Consider the following 20,317-nt stretch of genomic DNA (forward strand, 5'->3'; position numbering starts at 1 on the left):
TAATTATTTAGAGCAGAGGTAAATAAAAATGTGACAAAGTACATTAGGAATTCCGTTTCCACTGGAGGTCACAAACAAAGTTTTTATCACACATTGCGGCGGCTACTTGAACTTACCGTCACATTATAATTCTAAAAATCGCTGAAATTGAAGAATTAAGTAATGATATTTGTTAACTGAGAACATATGTTATTTGATGTAATTTACTGCCTGGTGTTGGCAGTTCTCTAGGCGGGGTCCGAACTTACATCCACGGACTGGTCGGATCTAAATCTTTGGTATCCAGCCTTCCTTTGTCCCAGCGCTGTTTCCGCTAGTGCTAAATGGCTTGTAGCTAGCTACGTTACCTCTACCTCGAAAAGTCAAGTGGTGCCTTTTGTGGTCAGAGTGCCAAGCATCTGGTAAATATTACCCTAAAGGTGTGTGTCTGTGTTTTGTTGGCCCATTTAAAGGCAAACATTTGCCAACTGGTATCGACACACAGCTCTGAACACAGAGGAATAATCAGCATATTGGCATAGGAACCATGGAGGAACGCTAACGTTATAGCTAATGTTAACGATGGCTAACGTTACTCCCGTTTTCACTTTCAGTATTTATACTCCGGCTAACCTTACGTAAGTGGCATTGACATCGCGCTGCTGGTATTTGTGTCGCTAATCTAACGCTGCGTATTAAGAAATAATAGACACCTATATCAGAATCAGCGCCTTCAGCAGCAACTATACTTTGAGCAGTTGAGGTTAGCTAGTGTCGCTAACGTTGCGTTTGCCGGCTGACAGTTGCTACATCTCGGGGGTAGCTAATTAACGGGTAATGGAGAATGTTAGCTATACGTTTATGGAAGTTAGTCAGCCAGTGCTGACTAGATTTGGACATACATGTAGTCTCTTTAGTGAGTGTGCGTTGTAAATACACACGGAAATGCCGTGCTGACCAACGTTATACGGGAATGGCTCGTTAAGTCATTGCCATGGAGTATAAAACATGTTTGAGCAGCTAGTCGCTGTAAGCTGTCATTACGCTGTCGGTTATGTTACTGACATAACCGACAGCACATGTTGGATCTCTGTTTCTAAACAACGGTCTCTCTTTCCAGGTTATGTCATGAAAGACTGAGTGGCCGCTAACCATCTGCCTGCCCCAACCTCAGAGGCCAAGGTGCAGTGGCTACATCCACGGACAATGTGAAAATATACCACTTTAAATGGGATGCAAGATCGACTGTAGAGGATATCTTATTTGTTTCCAGGAAAACACTTTGGACCATTTGTGGCCCGAACTGGTGCATCAATGAATGAAGAACCTCCTGGCAGCCCTGTCCCTGGCAGAAAGCCTGTGGAAGATGATGTGGGACAAGGCGCAGAGAAGAGGAAGAGCAGTGAGTCAGAAAGCACCTCTGAGGCAGCACCAGCTCAGGAGCCCCTGGCCTCCTCAGACTCAGACCATACAAAGGAAAACCCCAGCTCAGATCCAGCACAGGAAAGCCCTGGAGAAGCAAGGGAGGAGGCTAAGGCCATGTGTGGTGAGCCTCCTGTTGACTGGTTTGAGCCGCTTGAGGACGATGATGATGAGGCCAATAGTGGTTGTAGAAATGATCCAGATGAAGAAAGCCTGGCTGGAGAAAGTGAAAAGAGTGAGAGCGTGGTGGGCAGCGAGAAGACCTCAAAGATTTATCAGTAGGTTGAATTATGTTGTTTCACTCCAGTCTGTGGTCATCTAATAAAAATGCAAACATGTTCTCTCTAACATGTTGTCTGCAGTGCCTGCTTATCTTGTATTGTAGACTGTTAATTAGCACCTCTATCTTTGGATGGATTTGCATTTTTATGGCCACGTGCAAGCACAAGAGCCGCAGAATAATCTTTTATAATCATGGAGATAACAGTGGTGATTCATATGTGCATAACATGCTGGACTGTTTTCCTGACTGAATTCAACACCAGGTGTATTTAAGTAAAGGTAATGGTTACAAGATGTACACTAACAAGGGGCTTACAGTTTATAGCTGCTTGGTTGGAGCTAAGGTAAAATCATATCTAAATGCATCTGCCTTAAAGGTTAAACAGTAATATTCAGAGGAACTTGAAATGAAAAATCAGAGGGCTTTTGAATGTCTCTGTTTGCTTCAATGACTGTTGAAAGAGTCATCTCAAACCTCAAGGCAACTTTGCCTCAATCAATTAACAGTAAAATAACAAATTATCAAATAAATATAGAGCATAAAATATATGCACATGTAGTCTGTTTATCCCTCGTGTTAGAAATATATCTGACGTGTAATTCCCACCTCCTCTTCAATTCAGGCTTCACGTTCCTCGCCGTAAGCGATCACATCCTGATGAAGGATGGATTGAATGGCCAATACTTGGAGATGGCTGGAAGCGCAAAGAAGTTGTTCGGCGCTCAGGTTGTAGCATTGGACAGAAGGATGTATATTACATGAGGTAAATACTGTCTGCTAGAAATGTAAAAAAAAAAATCCCAATTCATAGTTGTTTTCAATTCAGGGAGGAGCAGAATATATTTTGTCAGACGTTGACTTTGTGGTCAGCAATGTTGATTGTAGTATTGACATTTTACTACTTTTAACTGCTGCCTGAAATTCAAAATATTTGCAGGTTTGAGCTGTGCTCTTTTATTACGTATATTCTTTTGAACTGGTTAGACACAACATGATGTTTTATAGACTTAACAGTTGATTATTGAAAAAAAAATGATCTGCTGAAAAATCAATGACAAAGTAATCATTAGCTGCAGCCCTAATTAATGCATAAATAAATAAGGCTATTGTCTAACTGCTATTAGGACTCAAGAAGCAGAAGCTGTGACTGGATGACAAAGTGATGTAGTTTTTAGTGGTTGTCCTCCACTTCTTTGCAGTCGTAACTGTTTCTTTCCCCTTTGCAGTCCACGGGGTGATCGAGTGAGAAGCCGAGTAGAACTGGTTTCGGTGTTGGAGGGATGTCTTGACTTGGCAACTTTTGAATACAAGACAGGAAAGTTCTACGAGGGCGAAGCACAGCCCATAAGGGTTCGAAGCAGAATGAAGGTATTGGCCTCTTTAAGCACTTCAGACTTAAAACATGTAAGCCGTGTATGTCTTACAGTCGCTTTTCTTCACTTTCTAATCCATTAGAGGAAGATCCGGGAGCGTTCCTCCTCTGAGTCCAGCTGGATGGACAGAGGAGAGGGGGCTGACACTCCAGACTCCCACCACAGGCTCACCCCCAGCCAGGGGCCCAAAAACCTCAACTCCAACCAGGCAAGCTTCTCCTCACATAATACCATAGGAACTCCAAACCAAGGCTCTCGCAATGAGGATGCACCAGCAGAGGACAAAATTAAACTTCCTCTTCCCTCATCATCATCCAGACCGCTCCCGCTCCCTTCCATAAATGGAGAAATCGGGTCAGAGGACAGCACTCTGTAAGTCCATTATTACTCCAGTTTACCTTTCAAATCTTTAACTATTTATTAAAACTGTAGATGCAATTAACAAGACACATGGACTGAGCATTATCATGTTTCTTTTCAGGGTCTGTGCCAAATGTGGTATTTCCTTCACAGGCACATGGTATGACAAACAAAGGAAGAGGCCCTGCTGTCCCACCTGTTGGGGTATGTCAGTTTGTGAAGACACAGTCATGGAAGTAGTTGTTGACCCTCTTCCAGTTTTACTTATCCTAAGATGTTTGTCTTTTAAATTCCAGCAGCGTCAAAGACAAAAGAGCATCCAATGATCCGTTTCAGAAAGGTAAAGCATTTTCAGTATTTAAACCATGGATTCAGAATTCCCACAGTAATTTAATGTTTTGTTTATATGAAGAAGTTATGTTGTTGAAACTGGCTGAACACTTTTGGCTGTGTGAGTGTTTTTTGAAGATTCAGATTTTTCAAGAAGACACATTTTCAATGTTTTTCTGAAATAAATAGAATGAGAAAAGTGTTAAAGTGTGTCAGTAAAATTCAAAAGTGCATACTAATGAATACACCTGCATTTCTACTCTTGGTCATGTCACCTTGTAGTGGATTCCTTGCGGACAGTGTGTGGGATGCCACAACACGGTGAATTGTGGGCAGTGTGCCAACTGCAAGCATGGACTGCAGAGCCCCGAGTCCCGGAAACGCATATGCCGGAAACGCAAATGTATATGTCCTATTCGCAAGGTAAGCTGACAGGTACACAACAGGTATTGTTTATTTGGATGCCTATTGGTAATTGTGTTACTCTCGCACTTTTTTATGCTTTATTTCCCTGTATATCCCAGCAGGGCCCGGGAAGTGGAGGCTTCCTGCCGCAGAGGCCTTATAATGACATTCCTGAAACATTTGATGACAGCATGAGCTTTCAGGTGATCAAAGCTGGTGTAATCCACTACTGTGTACATGTTTACGTTGCCTATCAAGTGACTGACAAAACAAGATCTCCATGTGCTGGGCTCACAGGATCTCTGTAGATTTTCATGGGTTTTTGTTAAACCCCACGTTTTAATTGCCTGTATTAATGTCATAATAGCCATTTTTTGTGGCAAATTTGACACTGATTGATTCACAGATTTCATGTTCAAGTTCTAACAGCAGCAATTTTATTTTACAGAGCGAAGTTACAGACTCACAGGTAACTTTTGTAATACGAGACCATATTCTATGTGTATTTATAACCCTCAGTATTAGTGCTATAACCTTTTTCCCCGCTCTCACTGATGATGTTCTATTCACATAGCACCCGAGTCTCAAAAGCAGCGACACAGAGAACTTCTCAGTCAACGTGGACGTTGAAGATGAGGATGACTTGTCGACTGACGACGACGACGATGTGAGTTTCCCAACCACCAGTAACTTCGGCCATGCCCCCTGACTACGATAACCAAAATTAACCAATATTGATCCATATAAAAGGCGCATCGAATTATAAGGCGCACTGTCAGTTTTTGAGAAAATTAAAGGCTTTTAGGTGCGCCTTATAGTGTGGAAAATACAGTATTTTCCTCAATATTGAGGAATAATAATACGATTATTTAACATGATTACTCACTGACTGGAAACATCATACATGTATTGAACTTTTAACAAATGTCTTTAACAGTGGATTACCTTGACCTCTAAATATAATTCAACTGAAAAACACTAAATGTAATATGTACATCATGGACTTCACAGTGTCCTTTTATTCGGCTATATGTACATGATACGAGTTTTCTTAAACTCATTCAGTGTTGAATGTGGTTGGCCACTAACAACGCACCGTTCTCTGGGCTCTGGGCACGTTACGCACACACAGTCATCAAGCTGTCATGCTTAGTCTCTCTTCTAACTTATCTGTATGAGTTTTTGGGGCTGCCACAGTGCATAATGACTGTCCCCGCCAGTTCATTGTGTATCAGTGTGTGTGTATGTGTGCTTGCTGTGCGCACCTGCACACCATGTGATATCTTATGGTCTAACAGCTGAACTGTAAGGGAGAGGGTTTTGCTGGATTTGTAACACGGGACAAAACAAGAGCATTGCGAAATGGAAAGCAGCACAGAAATAATTTTATCTCAATTATCTTGTTTTCAGAATGGAAAATAGATTTGAGTTAATCACCCAGCCCTACTAGTAGCACATTCAGTACGCCCAGTGTGTCTGTCCTAATGCAGGGCAGTGCAACTTTCCAGAACTTCAGTAGAAAGTCTTACAAATGAATCTTTTTAAAAAGAGCAACAGTCAAACCCCAAAGGATGGAAAACCACGTGGGAAATGTGTCATTTCTATTTGCTTCATGTATTAAAGTGAGGAAGGGTACAGTCTCCTCATTGTCTCTTCGGTGAAGCACACACTTGAGTGATGTTTAAATCACCTGCTCCATGTTTGTCATGATTTATTCACTAAGTCTGTTTCTGGTGCACTAAGTTGCATTTTCTTTTTTATGCACAAATTGAAAAAAGACATAAAACCCAGTGGATGGAAATACGCTTTCGGACACATTATGTTACGATTGGTAACAGATTGTTTCATCATGGTTGTGTGTGGTTTGCATAAATACTGTAAGAAAATGTCTCCTTCTGTACTATATACTTGACTTAATTTCAAAGGCTTAGAAGATTTATTTGAGAAGGTTTTGAGTTTAATTAAGCATTTGACTATAATGCCCTATCACCTTCCTCTATAGCTGACAAATTTACTTAATTATTTTCTGTGTTGACTTGTTACATCATGCCTTTCTCTTATTATTCTCGTTTTTAGTGGCATAAGAAGCGGAAGCGGCGGTCCTGTGGAGAATGTAAAGCCTGCCTCTGCAGGAAAGACTGCGGCACATGTGATTTCTGTATAGACAAACCCAAATTTGGTGGCAGCAACAAGAAGAGGCAGAAGTGTCGACTACGCCAGTGCCAGAGACAGGCGATGGTAAAACCCTACCGATTTGAATAATTTTGTCGTTTCATGCAGTGGAGATGAAATGGTGTTTTTTTTTTTTACTATGTCTCTGCTTACATTTGGTAGAGACACTTGCTGCCTTTCCAGATGGGACAAGGTGACTATGGACCAGATGGAACGATGCTGCCGGGCAGGCCTAGACCTCACTACACATACAGTCGGAAGTCAAATTTCAAGAAAAACAAAGGACTGACTGACTTTACCGACAATGAAGATGATGACTGTAACTTTCAAGCAGTGAGTTTCCAATGCCTTCGGTGTTCAGTTGTTCTTGTTGTTTCTTTGTGCTAGTAGCAGTTGTCAAAGTTAGTCGGATCCTCCTGCAGATAAAACCCATTAACATTAGAAAGTCAAGGAAAAATGAGTGGCTTCGTCTTACTTTAGTTATGTTTCGCTGTTTAGATGAATTGGTGCAGTGAGCTTGCCAGTGGTAGCAAACACCCCTATGAACTGAATGTGAGAAACCACCAATCATCTATGCAGGTTAGAAAATAGATTGTTGTCTACATGTTTCCTGTCACCCGACGCTTACCTCACCAAACACAACGCCAACCTAAGTTTGTCTTACAGTTGAATCATTTGGATTTTGGACAGCGGAATGGACTGGCTGACAGAGTCCCTTACATCAGCAACCACAACAACTCTGAACTGGTAAGTTTACATTCTTCCTTCGTTTTTGTTTTAGTAATACTGCCCTTTTCCCCCCATCAGGCCAAAAATGGGTTGAATTTTGTGGTTGGTAGTAGTCAGTCTGTGTTTTAAGTTCAGGGGCCTTCAGATATGTCCCAGAGCTCTTTTGTAGATATTTGCTGCCCTATGCTTAACAGCACTAAAGCTGACTGATCATGTGTAATCATGGCCTCCTGTTGGCAATTTCCTTCACAAACACTTCCGGCGCCTTGTCCATGTCCTTATGTGTATCTGTTGTCATGCTGTTCTTTGGCCTGTGGCTCAGTGGGATGAATCCAGGCCTGGTTCCAGCTCCATGGTAATACAGTCTGTACATCTAAGTGTTTCTCTCAGGTTGATGAATATTTTTTTTTTTTTTTTTTTTTTACAATGGGTGTACTTTTGGGCTGATTCCTGTTGTCTTGTCTCAAGTTAGAGTGGTCTTCTCTCCCTGTCCTCTGCTTTCTTTTGGGTATGTCCATCTGACAGTATATGAGTAGTGAAGTGAGCCTTTTTGCACAGTTTCACAGGGTAGATATAGATGGGAAACATGAAGAGAGAAAGAGAGAGGTATGACATGCAACAAAGGCAGACATAATTGAACAATGGTTGTTGCAATTATATGGTACATATCTTAACCACTTGGCACCAGGCCGCCCCCAAAAGTTATTTTGATCTCCTCTTAAAGGATGCACATCACTGCCAAGCTGTTTGCGCTATGTCCTCGTCACGCCTCTCCTCTTGGCTGTCCTACAGTTCTTGTGGTCACTTGTTTTGCCAGTCACTTGATTGGACAAAAATATGTGATGCTTCATGACCCATCATCAGTGCTGTAGCTTTCAGGCCCTGTGTTTTCAAGCCTTGCCCATATAACTAGGAGTAGGAAGTCTTGCAGATCTTCTTATTTGACCCCTTAACAATCAGTTTTTCATTTTACAACCCTAATTCCAAAAGAGTTGGGACGCAGTGTAAAACAGAAATAAATCAGAATGAGATCATTTGCTATTCCTTTTTGACATATACTCGATTGAAAACAATATCTTTCCGGTTTTGCCTCATCAACTTCACTGATTTTTGTAAAAATATGCTTATTCTGAATTTGATGCAGCAGCACGTTTTAAACAAGTTGGGACAGAGGCAACGTGTTTGGATCATTCCACAGGTAAACAGGTTGATTGGTAACAGGTTAAAGTATCATGATTAGGTATAAAAGGATCATCCTGGTCGTTCACAGCGAGGATGGAGCGAGGTTCACCACTTTGTGAACACATGATTGTGTGGAGGAGATTACTACATGAGCTCAGAACACTTGAGAAAACCATTGTCAGTAAACACAGTTTGTTTGCAAATTGTTGCACTCTGTTTTTATTTAAATTTTACAAAGCATCCCAACTTTTTGGAAGCTGGAGTTTTGGTTGCCTTTAAGTAGTAACAAGTAACTCTTATTCCACATTGTCTGACAGTATCGTGCATGTTCTGTATCTACTTGTTATCATTTTTCATTAAAAGAATATGTTTACATTTAGTGAAATGTCTAAACCTTTTTTGGATACTCACCACTCCATCAGATATTATTAATCTATGCTGTGTAGATGTCTACTGCATAACTTTTCTACACATTTCCCCCAAATTTTTGATGTATTTCTTATCTTTGTAAGCTTTTCACTGGAATTTGAATACATATAGTTCTGCAGGTGTAAACTTATACAGTTTGACTGTATGTCACTGGTGTGTCAGTGGGGCTGCAGTGCTTCTCTCAAATACAAAACCAATAATGTTGTTTAGTATAGTTTGCAGGCAAAGGCTGTGAATTAAGCCTCATAATAATTTGGATTTATTGCAGGGTGTTTGTGTTATACTGCATTAGTTTTAGCTTGGTGTATCGAATAAACTGGGGAATTAAGTGTAAGCTTGCAGTGCTGGCTGAAGCAATGAACCAGCACCACATCAAAGCCAGTTTACAGTCAGTGGAGGTGTGGACACCTCCCACTGTGAAATATAGTGACGCTGGGTAGATATTAGGGGTGTATGTCTATCCCATGATTTAGTACATGTTCTATGAGCTAATAAAGACAATAGATACATTTGTAACAATCCCACACTCTGCACTTTAAAGCTGATTTGATGCAGCTGAAAGTCAGTTTCAGTTCAGTTTTGTTTTGATGTTATTTAACTGCACTTGAATTACAGATCGAGTTTTCACTGTCAGTAGTTGTAGTTAGTAGTTGAGCTCATGAGTTCACCCTCATCAATCCAGGACCAGCTAAACCGATGGGATGCAGAGAAGTCATACAGAGATGGTCAGAAGCATGTTGATGACGACGACAAAGAAGAGGAAGAGGAGCTGCCGATGGTAAGTGTCCCCCTGAGGCTTTTCATATTAGCCGTCTGAGTAGCACAGTTTAGTGTATTTATTTTCATTGTGTCGGTCTCTGCAGATCACACAGATCTTCAGTTTGGCTGAAAACTCAGCTGGAGGTGGTGCAGATGTAGAAAACCAGCTAATGAAGCTGCTGCACTCGTTGCGCTCCTCTGTACTGCCAATCTTATGGTATGCTATAATGGTGGAGGGCCCGCAGCTGCAGCTCATCCAGTGTTCGAAACAGTCCAATATGACCGACACCACGGTGCTGATCGACCCGGGCTTCTGCTATCAGGTCACCGTCCAGAAGCAGCCGCTGCTTCCCACCCACCCGCTGTACGACAAATACCCAGGACGCTTAACCTCGGTGAGTGAAGTGGTCAATCTGCTTTTGGGCCTGGAGAAGTACGTTGTGTGCCAGGGACTGCCCCCCCAAGAACCATTATCTAAAAAAGACCCGCTCATATTGGAGCGGGCATCAACATGTGATTTCTTGGTGAAGAGGAAAGTGAGTATCTGTAATAACTGCAGAGCGTTGCGAGGACTTTAGCATCAGCAAAGACGGAACATGTGTGACCACAGTGGAGAACAGCGGCTCTCTGGTGCAACTTTCTGCCATTTTCTCCTTTTTTTGTTTTGTTTTTTCTTTTGGTGGTAATCCAGAAGATGTTTTATAGATTTACCTCTGGACTGTAATAGTATGGTTTGATTATTTGAAGACTCACCAAAGGCATTCCAGGAGCTGGGACACTGTAATCCAGGCGTGTTTGCTCTCACATGTATTCTGTTATTTTGGTTTAGGCCTTTTCTTCATGACTGTTATGCCAGATTTTGATCAGTGTGATGAGTAGTATCAGCCCACTGGGTGCTTATTGTGCTGCTGGTTGATTGGCACTCTTACTTGAGGAATCTGTACGCCTCACCCCGTCACCCTTATTACACTTTTGAGTGGTTGTTTTCCCCAGATTTTGTCTCTCAGCCCAAAAATGATATTTTAACCTATTAACCCTCTTATCTTTTAACCGCCAAGCAAGTGTTCACCAACAACTTTGCTTCATTCAAGGTTGAGATATTTTTTGTGGAATACAGACATTAAGTTAATGTTTAACCCTCTATATTATTATGTATACCAGTATGTGCATTTAAAGGTATTGAGAAAGAAGACTGAAATACACTAGACTCTGATTTAAGACTCCCAGTGTTTAGAAAAATGCCTTCACCCCCTGCAGTCTTTTTCTTTTTTAATTGAATCTTGGTGGATGATGACAGAAAAAGGGAGAAAATAAATCTCTACAAATTTACCAAAATAAGTACAAACATAAAACAGTGAGTGCCAAAGTATTGCCTTCCTTTATTATGACACACTTAAATCATGAGAGGGGAACACAACCGGCTCACTTGTGTTCGCGAGAAGTACCAATTGGGAATGAAACCAGAGCATCTTCAGGACACTGACACCCACAGGTCACCCATGGTGACCCACATGGCTCCATAGCTGAGCTGGGAGACAGTGTTCAGACAACAACTGTTGTTTGCCAGCTGCAGCTTTACATCAGAGAAGCAAAGAGAAAGCCACTATTACAAGACTTTGAGACATCTGAGGAAGTGACTGCCAGAAGACATGTGGGAGAAAGAAACCAAGTTAATGAAGCTTGTATGGTCAGTGCACACATCAGGTCTTCTGATGTTTATTGCAAGAAGAAGAACCTCTTAAAAAAAGTACCTCTAATTAATATGAAGTCAGCTGGATTTAATACTTAAGCAATCACAGACTTTGTCTTATATATTTGTTACATTTAAGATTGATATCAGATGGTCTTTCTTTCAGATTATTTTCATTAATTACATCCACTCTGACCCAGTGTTCAAAAAGTGACATAAACAGGTGTCATACTTCTTAGAACCACTAATTGCGATGCAGTTGAACTACTCTGCTGTCTCACTTAAAAACAAATTTACAACCAACAAATGTGAAAAGAGTCATTACATTTGTCTTTACCACTGCTTAGAGAATGCCAAGGAAAACATCGGAATCTTCCTCGTTCTTGGGCTGCGGCAGACGCTTTTGCACCGAAGAAGACATGCGCTGGTTTTGATTCAACACCTGAAATATGCTGAAGTTTCCACTTAGATTAGAGTACGTACACTTCCATCAGTAAATCCTCGTAGAACGTATTTTCCTAAATGATTCCCTCAAATGAAACTGATGGTGCGGCCAAAGCTCATCTTACAGCTCGTGACATTCTGTGTTTATTTAGTTGACAGAAGTGTGTTAAGCCACTTTAGACCACATCCTGCCATCTATGTTCTTGGCGATTATGAGATTTGGTATTTAATATTGTATTTTAAACCTCACCGACTTTGTTTAAATTGTATAATTGCATTTTTCTCCGCCCCCCCTCTCTGTTGGAGTGTTGGAGTAAATCGATGACTCAAACAATGTGAAAGCTAATTTGTTCTTAACACATATCAGATTTATTTTTGCTATTTTGGTTTCCTCAAGTAATTGTGCAGATTTTGAAATGTTTGGGATCTGCTAATTATTTCAAAGATGTTGTTATTTAGTCTTTGAATTAAAACATTTAAAGAACTGAAACAAACATTTTCTATACGTCCGGTCTGTGTCTTTCTGAATGCAGTGTGCAAATAAACTTCTCTCGCCGACTTGTTTTTTTTATATAATATTTACCAAATATTCCTGATGGCCTCACTGCATCTGAAATACATCCTGGGAAGCAGTGAAAGCCCAAGATTTTAAATTCCCTGATAGCCATCCAGATGACCTAATGCTGCTTGTGTTTATGTAGCTATTTAATCCTTGTTTTACTGGCTGTGTGACGCGATGGGACCACAGTCAACTGAGCCGGGTGCTGTGTTTGTTGGCTGAGTTATTGCTTTGATTATTAAGCATTGTTTCAGTGGGAACCACAGCTAATGCCTTCAAATGAAGCCAAACCTATATTTTATTTTGCTTAAGAGACTTGGATCTGTGGTCCACCAGCGTCTGTGTTTGAAGAGCCCTATGAAACTAGTTGATTTACAGCAGCTTGTGACAGTATGGAGGCATGTTGTAATGTGCTGGTGTCCCTCTGAACAAAAGGAAAGGCTCCACTTAAATGCTTTGCGGTTTTGTTATAGAATGAAAGTTCTACAGTCATCATGGTGTCTTTAATTCATGCATATTTGAAAAGGGCTTAAATTATATTGTGTATGCAGCATTCAAGGACAGTAGAGAGAGTTGTAAAAATGCGGTTTTAGTTTTTAAGTAGTTTCTTTGACATTTTTATTAAGAATTTCTTTATTACCAATTGAATAAATATATTCATTTAATTTTTTTTTGTTTATGTGGACATTAATCAGCATTTCTGTAAATGCGCCAGTATCACTGTTTTGCACTTAATATGTTGGATTTGTTTTTACACACATGACTGATGACAGGTTGTCAAACCGCGCACAGAATGACTGGATAAGCGGAAGGAGAAGCACAGCTTGAACACATCGAGCTGATGCGATTTCCTTTTTTTTCTCAAACTATTCAGCGTCACGGTGCGCGTGCCCGCGCAACACCTGGACAACAATAGTTGTGTGACGGGCGCACATTGAAGGCATGTTAACATCTGGGAGGGGCGTCGCTGCTGTGACACCGTGGAGTCCGCCTGGCTGCGTGGAATAGAGGGTTTTCATCCGGCGCAGATGGGGGAGCTTTCTTCTCTCTGAAAGCGGCTCTGCTGAGATGCGCAGGGCTCCGACACGGCGGAGGTCGCGGCGCTGCTGGTGAATTACAATTGGGATACGAAGCCACCATGAACGAGCGGCTTTCCCTGCGTGCCGCGCGTTTGCTTCGTTAAAGCTTTCTCCTGAGAGGATTTTTTTGTCCCGTGGTGCTGAGCAGGAATGCATTTTCTCGGCTTGGTTTTGCTACAGAGGACCATGGAGACCTCCGAAGGCATCGGTCATGCTCTCTGGTAAGAGGGGATTCAGCTCCAAGATGTCCTTCTCATCCTGACTGGGCGTATTAATGAACATCCGCCAACACATCCTATATTCTCTGTAAAAAAAATAGCCTGGCCTATATATTAGACGTTATTTGCTATGTTTATTTATTTATTTATTTTGGACGTGCGTTTACCTTCACGTAAAAAAACGATCGGGCTTGTCACCGTGTCAGCCAGTGACACACCTGCGGTATGTTATTGCTTCCATTAATTAGTGCGCTGTGTTTCATTACCAGCCGGTGCCGCCGTCTGCAGCCACTATGCAGATGCGGGACGGCTGTTGCAGCCTCGGCAGCGCGGGCTTAGTGTGGGAACGCACGCTTTATGCTCTCCACGCCGAGCTAAATAACACGCCTGTAAATTCAATGCACGGAGCGCGGGGAACGAAATCCTCCGCGTCTTTCCTCCGTGCGTGTGCCATATCCCAGAAACAGAGGGGGACGCACCGACTGTGTTCACCATAAAGGCAGGGAATGCCAGGGTTGCATTAGCATCTGCATGCATTCAAACGGGCAGATTTAAAAGGAGTAAAGAAAAAAAATCTGTGTCGCGCTTCTTGGGAATACACAACTTCTCATTGCTGCATTGTTGTTGAGCAAAATAGGCAGAAGCACGCTGCTGTCTGCGAGGCCGTATTGATTTCACTGGTAAAAAAAATCCTGCTTGTTCTCATGCAGCAGCGTTGAGCCCTATTATTAACAGATTCCTGAGCAAGGATGTCTGTCTGGATCTGAAAAAACTCATCCGCATGTGTTGTGTGGGTCAGTCGGTGCCTTCGGGGTGATTCACTGCTGGTCCACCCTTTGGTGTATCTGGGAAACACCTCTCTGTTTTCAGAAGAGGATTTTCCACTCTGCTGCCAAGCATTTACCAAAGTGCTGATCGCTCCTATTTTTGGGTTCTTGTATTTGCAGGGGCTTTGAATTCTTGGACCATTGAGCCATTTGCAGAGAGCTTTGGTTCCGCTGTCTTGTTGCAGGGGGGAGCTTGGAGGCCATTTATACGTTGCTTGATCTTGTTCGGGGGTTTTTGACACATGTTGGTGTTTGTTTTCTCGCCTCTCTGTTTGCTTTTACCGTCAAATTGGTCGCACGGCACTCTTCTTCTCTCTAAAGCACTCCTTGTGGTTTCCACGCTACTTTGAGTGCTACAATTCAATCAAACACCATGGAGTTGGACCTTGACCCAGATTGGTGCAAACACAATGGTGTTCTTTAGCTATGTTGTTAGTCAAGGTGACACTGCTACTTTTATGATGCCCTTAAGACGTGGACTGACATGATTTTAGCATCTGGTTCAGCAGCAGTTGACTGACAAATGGGTAGGTTTACTGGGGCATGTGGAGTGTCACACACTCACCCCCTGATCCGGATCTTTCAGCAAACCCTTTTACCTGTACATTTTCATGATTTCATTATGTAAATATGCTTTTGGCTTTGTCCAAAGTGTCTTTGCGCGTGGTGTTTGAGTTCAGGGAATCAAATCCCAGACCTTATCAAGAGTTGAAAATGTACCCGAGCGGTAGCGCCACGGGGAGGACAGGGACTTCACCCACATTTCTTTAATCAGGAAGAAGACAAAGGCACAGAAGAGTCAGGTCAGGCTGTATGCATGTGTATGAATGAATGGAAGCGTATGGCTGTGGCTGCACATCATAAGCAGACCTGAACTCCCTCCATAACCAAACAGGGCGGATTATAGCCGAAGTGGAACATGAAAACAACTGGAATACGTACTGTACAGAAATCCCTCCAGGTGTTACAGAGCGAAGGGAAAATGCATAGGAATAATCCCCTCGGACGTTAGAGCCACATTCCTTTCTTTATTGCTCCCCCTACCTCAGCTTAGCAGAATCCAGGTGGATAGCAATCACCAGGATTGCTTTGTTTCGCCCGCAATGGTTGTGTCAAACGTGCAAAGGTGAGCGTCAAGGCCAGGGAGGCGAAATGGTGAGCCACACGATTGGTCAGTCCGAGCTAAGCTGCCCTGCTGTGTGCCGATAAGCGTGTTATAAATCAGTATTTCATGGATATAGAGAGCACAAGAAGAGATCATATTAGAGTGGGGGGTGGGGAGTAGGGTCGCCTGATCTTCCATAAGCCCTCCACGGTTCTTTGGTTGGGGTTTGCCAGGTGGGAGTCGTTCAGTAAATCTTCTGCCCTGAATCAGCTGTGTGTCTGGCCTGGACTGATCTCTGTTTCACACAGAAACCTGAATTGCATCCACGTTTTTTTTTCTTTGAGTTAAAACGTTTGGATGCTGACATTTCTATTCCTCACTCTCATCGTCACAACTCGACAACGGGTGTATAACATCTGGTTATCTTACAAAAGAACAAAATGAGGTTCACAGCTCGGACGCGTCAAGATAAAACAGCGCAAGCGTTGTCCTGGCACGCCATTGAAGGCATTGTGAGTGCCAACTTTGTATCCTTTCATATGGATGTTTCAAAGCTACACAGTCGGCAACACTACTGGCCTACTTCTGGCTGCTCAGAGACAGACCTTTGCATGTGTCTAGCAGGAGCTGCATGGTTGTAACCCTGCCCTCGTTACCATGTGTAAGTTCACAACAGCGGCAGCTGTGTCAACACCAACAGTCAACATGCGGGCTGCCGGCCTCACCTGTCTGGAGAGAGCTGGAGGTGATATTTCAGCTGCTCTTTAGCGTCTCAGCTGCTCTATGCTGCCTGTTGAAAGAGACTCGCAAACACGTCTTGCATCCGCAGCCGCTTGCTGCAGATATCAGGCTGTTGCACAAGAATCTCCTGTTACATATTAAGACGCGCTGCTCTGTTAGCCATGAATATATCTGTTACATAAATGCTGTTGACAGCAGGAGCCTGTTCCTGGGACTCTTGGGCCAGATACAAGCTGACAGCAGAGAGAGTGGATCTCTCCAAGAGCTGGGAGGCATTGTGTTTATCAAGGGATGAGAAAGCTGGATATGAAACTGTTGCCCGTGGTAATTTAGCTTTGCTATGACTGTTGCGCTCTAATATGTATGACTTCTAAGCCTAAGAGAGCAGCGCAGTTCCTTGGGTGGACACGGTAGGATTGGACCTACCTTGCAGGCGTCAGTGTTTAGCCCGTCGGACTTGAATATTAAACTCCTCGCTGATTAGCATTCGTGTGATGCGCGCTGCACAGGGGCAGCTCACTTTCATCGCATAGCTCATGTTTTAATCAACATGGCTCCCACAGTGCTATCTATACCGCCATCCAGAGCCCGTCCCTCATCCCCTTCCACATGCTAAGTCAACATGTGTTTGATGTTCGTGCTGCATTCGTATCTCCCCTAATCATTCCTCCTCTGATCGCCCCTTTGATGCCGCTCTCTGTGACTCTCTGTTTATCTGATCCTTCACTGTCCCGCCATCTCTCCCGCGGGCTTCTCTCTGGAATGTGATGGAGTCTCATGTTGTTGTACCTGTGCCTCCGTCTGCACACATCTGTAAACCAGATGTTTGAGCAGTTAGCGCTTGACTTGAGCCAGTGAGACCACTGATCCTCTCAGGTGTGTTATTAGACTCAGTGGTGGTTTGAGTGTGACCTGTTGCAGTTGATTGATTCACCTTTGTCTGAAGCAATTCTCGAGGTTCCTCCGGGGGGCCATGAGGTGTGTTTTTTGAGGGGGGTGGTATATGGGTGCTAAGGACACACTACAGCTGTGTTTTGCTCTACGCTGCATTACAGTGTGTTTTCTTTTTTTCTTTATACTTCCTGTCAGGCACTTTTTCTCTTTCAGTTTTGCCGTTAACACAAAAAGTTTCTTCTCACGAGCCGTCACCCCGATGAACAGTTAGCAGTCATACAGTGTCATTAACCCTCTGACACCCAAACATCTGCTGATAATACAATAACGCACGGTTGTTAACATTCACTGCCACTATCAACACACTCTACACAAGTAGAGTGGCCCTCCACTTATCACAAGGTTCGTGGTTCAATCCCAGGCCTCGGCAGTTGACTTGATGAGGTGTCCTTGGGCACGATACTGAACCCCAAACTGCTCCTGATGCTGTGCCATTGGTGTGTGAATCCTCTTTTTTTCTACTAATCCTGCCAGCTCGCAACTAAATTCATCTGTTTATTCCAAACAAATGGCAACAGCTATTGTCGGAAGCCTTCGCAGTGAAAGACCAACCAGAGTGTTGCAAGAAACTTCATGTACACTGCAACACTGTACGTTAAAGCAAGACTTAAGTGTGACCTGGTGTGCAACCTTTGCTCAGCAACAAGCAATTATGGGATGATGGTAAATGCTAAAACACAGTATGAAGTGGATCGCACACTGGCTGTTTTGTGCAGCGTCATGTTATTGCACGTCGGCAACTGATGCCACCACCACGCGCTGCACGTAGACAGGCAGAGGCACAGCAGCCGGGCTGATGTGATAAAATTGCTGTTTTTCTGGAGAGTTGACGCGAGTTGACGCTAGAAAATTAGGACAGCGGTGAATGCGACGCATTTAGACGCCACAGGTATGTGCTGCCCTATGGAAGCGCGTGTAGAGGAGAGCATTTAAGCCGTCAAACTGACTCAGTTACACTGCAATGTTTACTTGCTAATGTTTGCTAGCATCAGCTACCATTAGCCACTGCATAGCTAGTGGCCATACTTGACCAAAGAAGGCTGTAGCTGCAAGACCTCTGAGTGCATTTATGAGAACAAAGGTGGGTTTTATTGCTAATACGTTTAACTTTTCATTTGTAGGAACAAGAATGTGTTATTTTCTTTCCTCCAAAGTAACGTTGTTACCCTTTAAATGATGAATGAATCCTCTCAGTTATAGCGGCATAAATGAAACACAGCCACAGTGCAGAAGTGGAAGGGTTGTTCGTTTAAGAAAGAGGTAAAGGACACATGTTAACACCTAGTTTCCAAGCAAATGTTTTGGTTGCTGGACAAAGCTATTCTTAAGAGGCATGGCAGCCTTTTGGCTCCTGTATTCAGCTGCCCGGCGACCATCCAGATGAATACCAAACGTCTCTGTCTTCTGTTGACTGCCTCTCTCAGTGGGTTCGCTATTCAGCCTTGCTGTTCAGCAGACATGACGCTGCCCTGTCCAGTCCCGGGCGAAAGTCCTTCTCGGCATATTAGGTTAACTTCCAATCTGATTATCACAGACTCGGTTTCGCGTAACGAGGTTCATGTGATGAGCTTTTGTCCGAGCGGCGGCCGTAACTCTGCCACTTGTTTGTGTGAAAGGCTCCCGCTCTTCTGTAAATGGGCGGGAGGTCGAGCGTGCTGGGGGTTTTTCACACGTTCCGGAGCAAACAGGCGCTACTGGTTCAGTTCCAGCGCAGGAGCAAACTCTGTGCAAGCATGTCAAGCATGTCCTCAGATGAAGGGAGCCTCATCCTTTATGTTGTGTTAGTGAGGAAAACAGAACTGTAGGTCTTCCTGACCCCCAAAAGCAAAAGAGCCGGCCGGTTGTGTGCAGAGCCTTGAGACAGATGCTCAGTAACCGATAGATAAATGCTTCCTTTTGAAAGGTGCAATGCTGGCAGCAGCAGCCCTTGGACGGGTAATTTAGATTCAGCCCTTGAGGCCTTCCATCTAGATTTGTGGGTCGAATGGAGTCATTTTATGATTTACTCAACTGGCAAGATGCTTGTTTATGGCAGCGATTTGTGAGGAGCGTTGAATGAGAGGCTTTTGGCAGAAAACGTTAATGCTATTTTTGGATGTCAAGTCTCCATTGGGTATTAGAGAAGAGGCTTTGTTTGTAATGAACCTCCATTATGTGGGGAGAAGTGCACATGAGACATTGCTCACCGGCTACAGACAAGTGAAGGCAGCATTTCTTGTCTTCTATTGCTTTTTTAATGGAGATTTATTCTATTTTAGGCTACAGCTCTATTTTGTGCTTCTTAATAGAACTATCCCAGATGATCTGATATGTAGAAGCTATAAAATAAACTAAACGTAATTCCATGCAAAGTGAATTTCATGTAAACCTTCATATTTATGACTGCAGCAAAGAGGAAAGTCCACTGAACATTGCTTTTACTCCTCGCCTGCGTTATTTATTCCATCACTTTGCTCCTGGCTCTATCCCTTTGGCTCCCTCTCTTTCCTACCGGCACCTATTGAGCTATTGAGACATAAAACACAAATGGATTAGGTTTCTCCCTCTCTGTTTCTGTCCATACATTATTAATGTTACTTTTCCTGTCTCGTTCTTCCTTCTCTTTCCAAATTAATTGGTTGCTAATTGTATCTGAGAGCTAATTTTAGAGCATTACTCACTTTCAAAATGCCTCATGGTGCAAGTTATGATCAGACTTTTTACCATTGAACTTTTGATATTCTCTCAATGTTGTATATATTTTATATTTTAATATAGCTTTATATATTGTCAAATCTGGGGTTATTGTGCTTTTAGTGAAGCCGTTGCTATAATGATAACAAGTTATCTTTCCTACATTCAGTATGACAGATTGACTTTCATCTTTCCTCTGTCTCTGGTGATTTTATGTATATTTTAAAGTCACAGAAACATACAAATATTGTTCCCACATTTCTTTTCTTTTGAAGATGTATTAGTAATATTTTTTAACCTTTTCCAAGGTTTCAGCTTTAGACACCTGGAAATAGGTGCAGTGGCTCCCCCCTGATGGTACCTGGTGTAATCTGATCTAGGAGACACCCATGCTTATCTACTGCTGACTTGCCCGGAATGCAACCATTGGCTCTACACCTCAAGAAGACACATGGCTGATACTGCAAGGTTAGAGAGAGGAAAGCATCTAAACCTAAATATATTCTGCCACTGCGTGTCAGCAACACTTAATTCTTGGTTTCTTTTTCATCAGGTGAGGGCGTGGCTGGGAGTGTGAGTTGTAAAGTCCCCAGAGTTACATCAC

General features: G+C 42.9%; 1 protein-coding gene across 9 annotated transcripts; it reads left to right on the plus strand.

Moving 5' to 3' along the window:
• The first annotated feature begins 308 nt into the window (after positions 1-308).
• On the plus strand, positions 309-12,109 carry mbd1b (methyl-CpG binding domain protein 1b). Of its 9 annotated transcripts, none has more exons than XM_041962623.1 (18): positions 309-419; positions 1,100-1,679; positions 2,307-2,447; positions 2,911-3,052; positions 3,140-3,429; positions 3,539-3,621; positions 3,714-3,757; positions 4,030-4,170; positions 4,272-4,355; positions 4,601-4,621; positions 4,727-4,819; positions 6,229-6,390; positions 6,487-6,657; positions 6,823-6,903; positions 6,991-7,071; positions 9,347-9,442; positions 9,528-9,818; positions 11,461-12,109. In XM_041962623.1, exons 2-18 carry the CDS (start codon positions 1,294-1,296, stop codon positions 11,545-11,547), a joined length of 2,394 nt encoding a protein of 797 aa, XP_041818557.1. In that variant the 5' UTR covers positions 309-419; positions 1,100-1,293; the 3' UTR covers positions 11,548-12,109. The 9 variants fall into 9 exon arrangements, with proteins under 9 accessions (XP_041818557.1, XP_041818515.1, XP_041818498.1 ...); XM_041962581.1 differs by having other exon boundaries at positions 1,100-1,161; positions 1,253-1,679; positions 9,528-12,109; XM_041962589.1 differs by lacking the exon at positions 309-419 and adding an exon at positions 654-813 and having other exon boundaries at positions 1,100-1,161; positions 1,253-1,679; positions 9,528-12,109.
• The last annotated feature ends 8,208 nt before the right edge of the window (positions 12,110-20,317 follow it).

The sequence above is a fragment of the Chelmon rostratus genome, chromosome 2, assembly GCF_017976325.1.
Source record: "Chelmon rostratus isolate fCheRos1 chromosome 2, fCheRos1.pri, whole genome shotgun sequence".
In the NCBI taxonomy this organism is placed as follows: domain Eukaryota; kingdom Metazoa; phylum Chordata; class Actinopteri; order Chaetodontiformes; family Chaetodontidae; genus Chelmon; species Chelmon rostratus.